Source organism: Ursus maritimus, unplaced genomic scaffold, assembly GCF_017311325.1.
Source record: "Ursus maritimus isolate PB19 unplaced genomic scaffold, ASM1731132v1 scaffold_9, whole genome shotgun sequence".
Lineage (NCBI taxonomy): Eukaryota > Metazoa > Chordata > Mammalia > Carnivora > Ursidae > Ursus > Ursus maritimus.
In genome coordinates this window covers 44,373,077-44,385,696 of record NW_024427107.1, presented here as the reverse complement: position 1 = coordinate 44,385,696, position 12,620 = coordinate 44,373,077, and the positions used below count along the sequence as shown (strand labels likewise).

At 33.7% G+C, this 12,620-nt stretch overlaps 1 protein-coding gene across 1 annotated transcript in view; it reads right to left on the bottom strand.

Annotated features, from left to right (window-relative positions):
- VPS13B (vacuolar protein sorting 13 homolog B) overlaps positions 1 to 12,620 on the bottom strand; it is a 759,954-nt gene that overhangs the window by 318,509 nt on the left and 428,825 nt on the right. Inside the window, exons 26-28 of the mRNA XM_040625596.1 lie at positions 6,254 to 6,425; positions 5,621 to 5,735; positions 3,551 to 3,617 (exon numbers count right to left, since the gene is read on the bottom strand). Coding sequence (XP_040481530.1) covers positions 3,551 to 3,617; positions 5,621 to 5,735; positions 6,254 to 6,425 — 354 coding nt within the window. The remainder of the gene's footprint in view (positions 1 to 3,550; positions 3,618 to 5,620; positions 5,736 to 6,253; positions 6,426 to 12,620) is intronic.

The window sequence follows — 12,620 nt, the reverse complement described above, 5'->3', positions numbered from 1 at the left end:
CATTTTCAGTAACATTCAGAATTTGGAACAAGTCATCTCTGGATTTTATCTTTTCTTCCTGATAATAATCCATTGAAAGTACCAATATGCTGTTGTAACACGGGTCACAGAGAGGTTGTTTATGCAGATGAAACTGAAATAACCATGTTACGTATTTCCACTTGTAATCAATGACCTGAATAGAAAAGATGACGGACTTCCCTTGACCTAACATTTCTAAGAACAGAGTTTTTCCTTAGATAATCTGGCTAATTTATATGATGATTGAGTCCATAAAGAGAGCCTCATTGATACCAGGCTTTGATAACTAAACCAACCATTTAATGCATATTTACTGTTAACAGTAACGTAACACAAAAATAAAACATCTGTCTTTTAGAACCTGCCTATTTTCACTGGCTATCATATTGTTTATAAAACCTAACTATCAACTCTCTTACAACTCAAACTCATATCCCTTCGGTTTAATGCTATATTAATATGCACACAACATTTGAGAGTAAAAATTATGTCATTATAACATCAATATTTCTGACAAGACTTGTCCAATTAACTTATATTCAAATTGCACACTAGAAACAAATTAGAGCAAAACAGCATACTTTAAAGAGAGAAGTAAAATGCATACTTCATATTTGTCAACATATGAAAATGACAGCTCTTGAAAATTTTCCTGAACCAACAAATATACATAAAATTCTATTTTGTAAATTACTCAACATAAAATTAAAGTTAAGTTGTTATACTCCATAGTTCCAACCTCTCTTCCCAGGGCCTGATAAAGTTTTAAGGTTATTAGGGTCCAACGTGTGATGTCAAGAGAGGAAGAAAACTGAAGAAGAAGAACAAACAGGAAAAAAGTGAGAGTGGCAAAGCAGCAATGTGTCTGAGCCTATGTTATGCCAGCACTAGTGAAGCTCTTTTGTTTCCACTTCCTTCCTCTCATGTTGCTGCCTGTCTTCCCGTGACACAGCGAGAGGAAAATAGTATGCAATTCAGCTGTCACTGTTAATTTTGTTTTTAATCTGGACTTTACAATGAAGAAAGGTGAGATAAAATTTACCTTTGTATATGTTCTTTTATTAACCTAATTTTCTGACCATTAAAATAACTTGGGAAGTAAGCATTAAACGGATGTACAAAATAATCATATTTCATATAACTGTCCTGCCCTCGGAGCATTTGTATTAACCGTTCCCAACTTTCTCGTTGCCTCTCTGATTTCCCTTTCTTCCTGCTTTCTGCACTCAAAAGGAAATACGGCAAAGCAGGAAAAAGTGCTACCAGTCTTATCACCACCTTGCTGGACAGCAGGAAACACTGGATGGAGAAGGGTGGCTGGGGTATGGCCTCACAGTAACACTGTCTTTAGGTCTCTAAACTGGACTTGGGGGAGAGCTGCCATCAACCACTAATCCACATAACCTAACTCAAATAATTCTCATTAATGGAAACACATGAATCCTGGAAAAAGCATAAAAGGTGTTTCACTGTATAAATGTTTTGATTTGGAAAATATATTTTAAACATATTGAATGTAGGTACTCTTGAAAGATAAACTCCCATGAGAGAAAATTTGTTGAACTGCTGCATCCTTAACTCCCTTAATGCAAGATGAAAAAAAATAAAAGAATCAATTAATACTAGCTGGAGTTGAAATAATGTAAATATTACTCTTCATAGAGCAATAATCAATATTTTATACTCTTTAAAATGAAAAGTTAGAAAGCAATAATTAAAGAAATATTAGGAAACTTTTTAAAACCTTAGAAAAATTGATAAAGAAAAATTTTAAAGGGTATTAAGAATAAGTGGGTTTTTTCATGAATATACATTAAAATTATTAAAAATGTAAAAAAATTAAGAATGTTTCTCATAAACACTAATAACATTCAAAGAGATGAAAATAAATCTGAATAGAACTTTTGCTGATATAAAAGCCACATTTAGAAACATCTTTTTCCAGACTAAAATTCCAGAAAATAATAAAAAATGGAATCAGAAACTAGCATTTGCTATGCAAATACAATATTAAACATTAAATCTAGGAACACAACTAGATAAAATATTTGGCTAATTTTTATCATTTTTTTTAAAGATATAGGTCTTAAATGCCTTTTGAGCTACAAAAAAAGAGGAAATAGTTCCCACATGCTAAGAAAATATCTAATAATGTTTGCAGTGATTTAATAAATTCTTAATTGCTACTACCACTGTGATAATCTGTCTTAATATTTTAAAATTACATGCATTTATATTGACTTTAAGAATGTCACTTAAAAGAATTAGCTTAATAACATATCCAGATATATTGTATCATTAGAAAAAACAATTTTCTAAACTTCTAAAAGCTTCTGGTATACAGTCTAGTACTCATCTTCTGTCCGGTCAATGACAGGCATACAGCCTTGCCCAGTTTCAAGAGGTCACAAAGTAAGGTACTTTGAATTAGTTGTGAGAAGGAAATGGAATAATAGAAAGGGGAGGGAAAAAGCAATCTAAGTAAGAATCATAAGGGAAATGACAAAGCAGTTTGGTCAACTCTTGATCATTCAAAACATGCACAATTTAAAAAAATTATACTTAATATCCTATACTTCGATTTTCTTATGATGATGGTAAAATTAGGTTGTAATCACAAAACCAGAGTGAAAAACAGGATATTCAAGTAACCCAGAAACAAATTAGATTGTAGTGGAAAACCAGTCTATGATTTAAAAGTACAGCAGAGTTCACTGACAAAGTGGATGATACAGAGGAAGATGAAAATCAAGAGTTGACTGTATGGATAGTTCAATTCCTTCTCTGGATTCCTGTTAGTGGGAGTTCTGTAGCATAATTTTAAAATGATTTCTTACAGAAGGAAAGAAGCCAGAGCAATTACTGAAAGGGTCCTGCTTGCTGATGGGTCGAACCAACAAGGTGCGTCTGTTCAGCTTGTCAGTACAGGAAAGGAAGACACCTCCACATTGCCCCAGAGACCAACACTCTTCCCCAAGGCTTGAGGTGATGGACAGGAGCAAAGAAGGTGAAAAGACAAAAAGCATAAAAGCCATAAGCAAAAAAAATCTAGATAGTTTTAATTTTGCTCAAGTTTGCATAGGTTTAGGTTTGAGCCACTGCTAGGTATGTCTGGACCATCTTCTGCAAAAGCATTGTTAATGGAAGTAAATGAAAAATAATTGCTTTTAGTGTAAAATGACTACTTTTATGATAAAGGACAATCCAACATGAACTCATTTAGGAATAGGAAGAACTTCTAAAAAGTCAACATAATAATAATACATTAATGATAAAGTATTTTAATAAAAGCAATCCTACCTTTGCTGTTTGAAAAATTTACTTAATACCTAGAACAGGAAAATGGTTACAAAACATAAGCAGCTTAAAGGAATAGTTTTATTTTATAATGTAATTTTGGAAGAATAGGTCAAAAAAGAATTTACTCTGAGCTCTAATTCTTGTAACCATTAGTCTTATTGCATAAAGAACAAAGATAAACAGTTTACAATATATTTTTAAAAAATCATAATTACTAAATGAGTCTCACCACAGGTTTTTCTTTGCACTGTAGAAATACTCCTTCAAAATGTCCTGACTGCCAACCTTCCCCTGGCCTGGAAAACATAAGTTCACCTTATCTGTTCTCTTCAATTTTTCTGAGTTAAAAAATTGAGCATATATAACTATTTCAAATAGTTATTATGTAAACAACACTATACTGAACTAAAACACGAATCTGACAATGCAATCAAGAACAATTTATATAAACACCACACCCTGGTTGTTTTGCACAGAAGCATTTGTCTTAATGGTAAAACTGTATACTTACTAATTGGTTATTTATTTCTAACTCACCCATGAAACTATAAGGCCCATAAGGGCACGACTGACGTCTATTTTTCTCCAACACTATATTGTCAGTGCTTAGCATAGTGCACATAATACACATCCAATAAATATTTCGACTAAGTGAACGAATAATCATTTAAAACTTAGATAAATTTAACAATAAAGTCACTGATGATCTAGAACACACATTATAATATTCACATCATCAGGAAATGATTTCAGCCATAACATAATAATCATGTATCACCTGCAAAAATCATTTTCATATAGAGATATGCTATTCAGGAGGACCTAAAGAACTAACATTCTGTTATTAAAGATCAATTAATGATTCACGGTTAATACAACAAAAACAATTATCATATGCTTCGTAACATATTACTAATATAGCAGATTTTAATATACAGCCAGCAAAGTATTTTGAACCTCACAATTAGGACACAATATTTTTGCTGGACAGATTTGATAGTCATTGACATAAGCAATACAATATATGTGATAAGCAATATGATAAAGAATCAACATTCAAATGTTTTTATTGTAGAATTAGAAACCTGTTAAATAAAAAACATTCTGATTTTATGGTCTATGATGTACCACTAAAGGTACAGAAACATATGTGCTTCTGCAGGCACTCAATAAAAACTGCTGAATGAATATTATAAATTCAGAGAAAAAAATAAACTCTAAGGCTGTTTCTATACCAATATGAAATTGAAAATATGATGCTGTTTAAAAATATTTTTTATAAATGTGTGAATTTTATGGTATGTAAATTGCATCTCCATTTAAAAAAATACAAATTCCAGAGTCCTGGGAAACAAACTGAGGGTTTCAGAGGGGAGGGGGGTGGAGGATTGGGATAGGCCGGTGATGGGTATTAAGGAGGGCACGTATTGCATGGAGCACTGGGTGTTATACGCAAACAATGAATCATGGAACACTACATCAAAAACTAAGGATGTACTGTATGGTGACTAACATAATAAAAAAATTTTAAAATAAAATAAATTAAAAAAAATAAAAAATAAAAAAAATACAAATTCCAGAGTAGTATTCTAAAGCAAAAACACCCCAAAAAACAAAAACAAAAAAGCAAAAAACCAAAAAGCATTTGTTATATTTATTTGGGAAAATTAATAACAAAATTTTGATGCATCTTTGTGAAGATATCTAAAACTTTATTACTACATTATTATTATAAACAAATATATATTATATATATAAATAATTTAAGTATAAATTATATTTGTTTACATCATACTTTTGACCGAAATTTACTAGGGAAAGAAAAATTTGGTTCTAGGAATATCCACCACATGTATATTAATCAAATGTGAGAAAAGAAAAGTCTCCAAAGTACAAAGGGCCGTGAGATGTCACTACTCCATTTCAATCTGTGATTATTCTAGTACGGACAGTGGATGGGGAGTATACCGCAAAACCAAAGCCATCAATTGTGTCTCCAGCATCTTTGCAAATACACAAAATAAAAAATTGTGTGAGATGACTAGTAAAAGCAGCTTATTTCATTTAATATGGCAATAAGGGTAATTGTGAACAGATATGCCGTCTTAAGAAACAAAACTTTGTTATATTCCATATATGAATGAATTCCAAGGAAAACTGATCAATTTATCTGTTAAGAACCCACCTTGGAAATAAGTACAATATTTTTTAAAAATACCCAAATTAAAATATAAAATTCTTATATAAACTGTGTTCAAAGAAAGTATAGCTTTTACCATATTTATTATACATTATTTACCTGCTTCTGTAGTGATCAATATTGAAACTTTCTATTTTACATTTCACTTTGGTATATACATCCTGAACATCTATGGAAGCACTGAGATCTTCTAGTTCACTGACCATACAAAGCTCTGCAATAAGAAGCAAACATTAAAATCAGCATAGGCCTCATAATCAATATTAAAACCTTCTATTTTAGATTTAATGTTCACATGTATATTCCTGATATCTACAGAGGAAATGAGACTTTCTGTTCTTTAACCACATAAGTTTCTACAATAATAAGGAAAAGTAACATCAATAGAGGCCTCACAATTAAGACAGGATACTTATTTCAAGACAGAAGGAATCCATTAATGTTTGAAGTGCTAGATCTGATATCAGTCAACAATCTTTGCAATACTTTTAGTGACAATGATCAATAGAACCAATGAAAAAATTATGTCACGGCTTTTGGAACGAATTTTAACACAAAAAAGACAAAATTTAGGTATTATATTCAATATGTTAGTATTGGTAATAGAAATCACCTACGTTAGATCTAATGATGTTTAAGTGACAGTGATAAATAAAACGAAGTCCACTATTTCTTCTAAAAATAATGTTTAATATTTTATCTTTTCAATAGAGAAGAAAAGTAACCCTGTACCTCTGCCTTTATTTTCCGGATCTGGAGCAAAGAGTTTTATAGTAATTTTGGGGAGCACCCACTGCATCCACAGACTAACACGTCCACTGGATCCACCAATGTTACTTGTAGTTTGTTCCAAGGTAACAGAATCTGAAAATGGTGAATCATCACCTGCTTGTATAGAATCTCCCTGGGATGAGAAAAAACAACAACTGTGTAATAAAAAATACTTTAAAAATTATATAAAATTTGAAATTGCCACTGATAACTTTTCCATAACATATATTTGCTAATAATCATATAAATGCTCATGCTAATACATGATGTTAATAATATATATACTAATCACATGTTTTTTATAGTTACAATGTCTATGCATGTTCAGTCACCTCAAGAACCTAAGATCCAGAACAAGTTTGGGTTGTACCAATGGGTACTTCCTTAGAGACTAGGGTCTGCCAGCTAAGCTATAGTCAAGGGCCAAATCCTGCTCTATTTTTGGAAATAAAGTTTTACAGATCACAGCCATATTCACTCATTTACCTATTGCCTATAGTTGCTATTTAGCAGTTAAGTAGGGGTTTTTTTTGGTATAGATGGCTCTATTTTTTAAATTTATTTTATTATTATATTCAATTAGACAGCATATAGTACATCATTAGTTTTTGTAGTTTCTATACAGATGCTATGGTCTACAAAACCTAAGATATTTACAATCTAGCCATTTAAACAAATGGTTTGTCTGCCCCTGTTATACAGTACTTATGAATCTACAATATCCACAGCAAAGTGATTAGCATAATTAGCATGGCTTAAGAAACACATTTATCATGCCTCACATATTTTAATATAAGAAGACATTAAAAAGTTGAATTTGGGGGCGCCTTGGTGGCTCAGTCGTTAAGCGTCTGCCTTCAGCTCAGGGCATGATCCTGGCATTCTGGGATCGAGCCCCGCATCAGGCTCCTCCGCTGGGAGCCTGCTTCTTCCTCTCCCACTCCCCCTGCTTGTGTTCCCTCTCTCACTGGCTGTCTCTCTCTCTCTGTCAAATAAATAAAATCTTAAAAAAAATAAAAAATAAATAAAAAGTTGAATTTGACAGATTAAAAAAAAATTTTTTTAAGTAATCTCTACACCCAACAGGGGCTCGAACTTAAAACCCCTAAGAGTCATATGCCCTATGGACTAAGCCAGGCAGGTGCCCCAACAATAGATTTTTAAAAATGATTTATCTGGCTAAATGGCTAGAGGTAAAGCGCATGAGCGTATTCAATTCAACAAATACATAATGAATTATGAATATGTAAGTTCCCACATTTGGTACTAACAAACTTTCCGTAAAAGGTTCATTTGGTCGTTGTTTTTGCTAAATCTTTTCGGCAGCTGTTAAGTGGTCTGGAGAAAAATAAATCCTGGTATGGAGTTGAATAGCTTCAGCCTCAAAAGCAGGAAGACGTGGTGCCAGGGACAGTGACAGTCACTCATGTATTCTGTTCTTTTAGGATTAACTATCAAATATTTGGGTTTTTAAAATTCCAACTTTGCTGTCCATTTAAAACCTTCAAAAATACCCATTCTCTGAGAATTGATCAAATACACTACAGCAGGTTTATTTGTTTAAAAGACGTGTATATATTTTTAAACATTAGTTATATGTACTTAAATTCAGTCTGGTAGGCAGCATGATACACTAGGGTTAAGGACTTCATCAGACCCTAATCATGTGATTTAACCTCTTGGAGTTTGTTTCCTTCTCTGCAAAGTGGTTATTTTGATATTTATCTCTTAGAGTTGTTAAGAAGAAATAAGAACATGAACATAAAGTGATTATATATAATAAGCAATTTGTAAGTAGCAGGTATAATTATCAGTATCAAACCGAACCACTACTTAGAAACTGTACACTCACAAGTCTTACAGATTTTGGTATTCAATACTCTCTTGCCTTTCTCATTTTGTCATCTTTCTAACTTCAGGACATTTCCCTTTGCCATATATCCTCAACTTCTAATAGTTTGTTGTTGCTTTGAATGTCTCAAACAAAATGTTCACTTCCTATGCTAAGGAGTCATGCCCAGTAGTCAACAGCAAGAACAAAAACATCCTTAAAATTTAATAAGAAGACAGTGTAACATGTTGAGTATACTGTTTTCTATGGAGAGCTTCTCAGAGCAGAAACCACTAATCTGGCAACTAAGAGCAGGGATGATAAGTAAAACGTCATACAAAACAAAACCAAAATTTCTGCTCTCATTACCACAGATATACCATCTACTCAGGCGCCTACACGAAGTGTTTACCTTGATCTAAATTTTACAAGACCTTTCAGTCAGAAGGAGAATTTAATTTCCTTGACTCCCCAGAAGGAGACTAAACAGGGATGATTTTCACAAAAGATCAGACAAGTACTTATTGTTGGAATACTTAGGCACCAGGCACAGCAAAGCGAAAGTGTTCTGTGATTTACCACGACAGAAAATTAGAGACTTAAATCTGAAGATAATGTAGTCACTCCTTGTTCCACTCACACCAAGCAAGCAGACAGCTCACTGTGATGTTTTCATATAAACGCTTTTCCAAAATAAGTAGTCCTAACTCAGTTATGATTGAAATTCTTACAATTTGAGAAGGTATACAAAAATTCAGGGTTTTGGTTGCTGCCTAAAGTAATGCAACATCTAATGAAAAGCATAAACTAAACCCAGAAAAGGATGCATTTTACAAAGTCAAATTCAATAAAAGACTCATAATGTAGTCAGTATGCCTTTCTTTACGGGTAGGTTCTTAGAGCAGAAGCATTCAGAAATTAAATTATCCTTCAAGAGTTAGAAGAACATCATAATCCCAAGAATGGAGACTGCAGAGAAAACAGCACCTCAAATCAATGCGACCTAGAGTTTTTATATTATTAGGTATATTCAGTAGGAATGCTAAGAAAATTGTGGCTTCAAATGTAATAACTAAGCACTCCTGAAAAACAGTTTTGCTCTCCTTCCTCATGCAGTTTCAATTTTCATTTTGGATTTACAACATTTGGTGTGGTGTTGTTAAATATGTTTGTGCATTAATTTTCTGCTCTATTTCCAAATCTATAGCAAAAATTGAGCCAGAATTGGAGATGCTGAACTATTTTCCCACACCTCTTTATGCCAAGTTCTAAAATATACAGTTCAATTCTTTCACCATTTTGTTGCAAATTGACCAAAAGACTGAGTTTATTTTTCTAGCTGAATTTATCTTTGTTCATCTGGAAGAGCAAACACTGCAGCCCTTCATCCTTGGCCTGCTTCAGAGCTCAGGGATGATCATAGTTTTGGCCACACTACTACTCTCCCTTATCAAAATAACTCCAGCATTCTTGTTCAATCACAAAACTTCCCAAAGGGCTAAACACTTCTACCACGGTTTGTACTTAAGTCAACAGTAACAAGTGGCCTGCTGTGGTTTCCACTACCTTTGCTCTCACTATTTCAATGCAAGGGTGGGAAAAATGATGAACTGTTTTTAAGCTTCGTACTTACGCCCTTTTCCTATTTCCCCCTCTACGACCATCCAGATTGATATTCAGGAAGCTAGAGCTATATTCACTGAAAAGTACGGTACTTCCTATCAACATGTCAACATTAAAAGAATTACTCATAGTTTAAAGTATAAATCACCCAAGGACCATATAAACAAATACTTCTCTTCTACTTAATACAAACAATTGTTAAGAGTGTGCTTTTTTAAAACTAGATTCATGTATAGTGAATTCTTTATACCCAAAATAATTACTATATTTGACCTGACTCAGCAAGAAAAACAATACTTTAAATAGTAAATGTTTTAAATTTTTTATGAATGCAAATATTAATTAGAAATAAAAAATTCAAAACTGCAATTTCAAAAGTTTCCAAGATACATAGTTGACATAAATAAGCACAACAAATGTAAGGTGACTTCATAGCAATTTCTTCCTAGATATGTCTCCTGAGGCAAAGGAAACAAAAGTAAAAATAAACTACTGAGACTTGACCAAAATAAAAAGCTTCTGCATAGCGAAGGAAACAATCAACAAAACTAAAAGGCAATCTACAGAGTGGGAGAAGATATTTGCAAATGACATATCTGATAAAAATGACATATTTGGACAAATTCATATCCAAAGTACATAAAGAAATTATAAAACTCAGGGTACCAGGGTAACTCAGTTGGTTAAGTGTGCAACGCTTGATTTGGGCTCAGGTTATGATCTCAGGGTTGTGGGACTGAGCCCTGCATCAGGCTCTGATTCTAGATTCCCTTTCTCTCCCTCTGTCCCTCCCCCTGCTCTCTCTCTCAAAAAAATAAATCTTAAAAAAAAAAAAAGAATAAAACTCAACACCCAAAATACAAATAATCCACCTAAAAATTGGCAGAAGACATGAGCAGACATTTTTCCAAAGAAGGCATATGTAGGCATCTGTTAGGTGGCTAACAGACACATGAAAAGATGCTCAACATCACTCATCATCAGGGAAAAACAAATCAAAACTACAATGAGATACCACCTTACCTGTCAGAATGGCTAAAATCAACAACAAAAGAAACAACAGGTGTTGGTGAGGATGTGGAGAAAGGGGAATGCTCTTGCTCTGTTGGTGGAAATGCAAAATGGTGTAGCCACTCTGGAAAACAGTACAAAGTGTCCTCAAAAAGTCAAAAACAAAACTACCCTATGATCCAGCAATTGCACTACTAGGTATTTACCCAAAGAATATAAAAATGTTAATTCAAAGGGGTACATGCACCCCAATGTTGATAGCAGCATTATCAGCCAAATTATGGAAAGAGTCCAAATGTCCATTGACTGATGAATGGATAAAGAAGATGCGGCATATATATATACAATGGAATATTACTCAGCCATAGAAAAGAATGAAATCCTGTCATTTGCAACAACATGGATGGAGCTACAGAGTATTATGCTAAGAAAAGTAAGTCAGAGAAAGACAAATAATATATGATTTTACTCATATGTGGAATTTAGGAAACAAAACAAAGGAACAAAGGGGGGATAAAGAGAGAGAGAGGCAAACCAAGAAATAGACTCTTACCTATAGAGAACACACTGATGGTTACCAGAGCGGAGGGGGGGGGGGGGGGGGGGGTGAGTGAGATAGGTGACAGGGATTGAGGAGTATACTTATAATGAGCACTGAGTATCGTATGGAAGGGCTGAATCACTATATGTACACCCAAAACTAATATTATACTGTATGGTAACTGGAATTTACATAAAACCTTAAAGAAATGTAAGGTGACCTCATATTGATAGGTTAATTTATATAACTATTTAGATTTAAAAAACAAAATCAGGGGCGCCTGGGTGGCATAGTGGTTAAGCGTCCGCCTTCAGCTTAGGGCGTGATCCCGGCGTTATGGGATCGAGCCTCACATCAGGCTCCTCTGCTATGAGCCTGCTTCTTCCTCTCCCACTCCCCCTGCTTGTGTTCCCTCTCTCGCTGGCTGTCTCTATCTCTGTCAAATAAATAAATAAAATCTTTAAAAAAAAAATCAAGTAAGTCAATAATTGAGAAACCAGAGACATTTTTGATATGATTATTTGGAAAAAGAAAAAGCATTACAAAGAAAATATTTTGTTGATATATGTGAAGGCTAAAAAATAAGCTTCATTTCTCTAATCTATTTTGGTATATTATCTTTGGCTTCCAACAGCTATTCAGTTGATCAGATGATAATCTAAATGCTAAAATTCCCACATTTTTTTAAAATTAGGCTCCACCTCCAGCATGGATCCCAATGCAGGGCTTGAACTCATGACCCTGAGATCAAGAGCTGAGCTACGATCGCAAGTCAGATGCTTAACCAACTGAGCCACCCAGGTGCCCCATGATTCCCACATTTGAATAAAAGTTTCTCCCTAAAGGTTGAAGATAAAACCATTCAAAGATAAATATTAAATGAAACAAGTTGACTTCCAGGGGGAGATTTAAAATGATTACAATACATTCTTAAAATAGCAACTGAGTATTCAAACTAAATATACCTTTTTTTTTATTAAGTTTTATTTATTTGAGAGAGAGAGAGAGAGAAAGCACGCGCATGAGCAGGGGGAGGGGTAAAAGGAAAGGAAGAGAGAGAATCCTCAAGCAGATTCCTTATGGAGCCCAATCCTGGGCTTGATCCCATGACCCTGTGATCTTGACCTAAGCCGAAATCAAGAGTCAGCTGCCTAACCAACTGAGCCACCCAGGTGCCCCAAACTAAATTTACTTTCTAAAGAATTGTTTGGAATAACAATTTGAGGTAGATTACTGTTTAGGATTACTGCACTATAATAACTAAAAAAAAAAAAAGACAAAAGTTTTGCTATAGCAGTTGATGCCAAACAACTTCTCAGTCT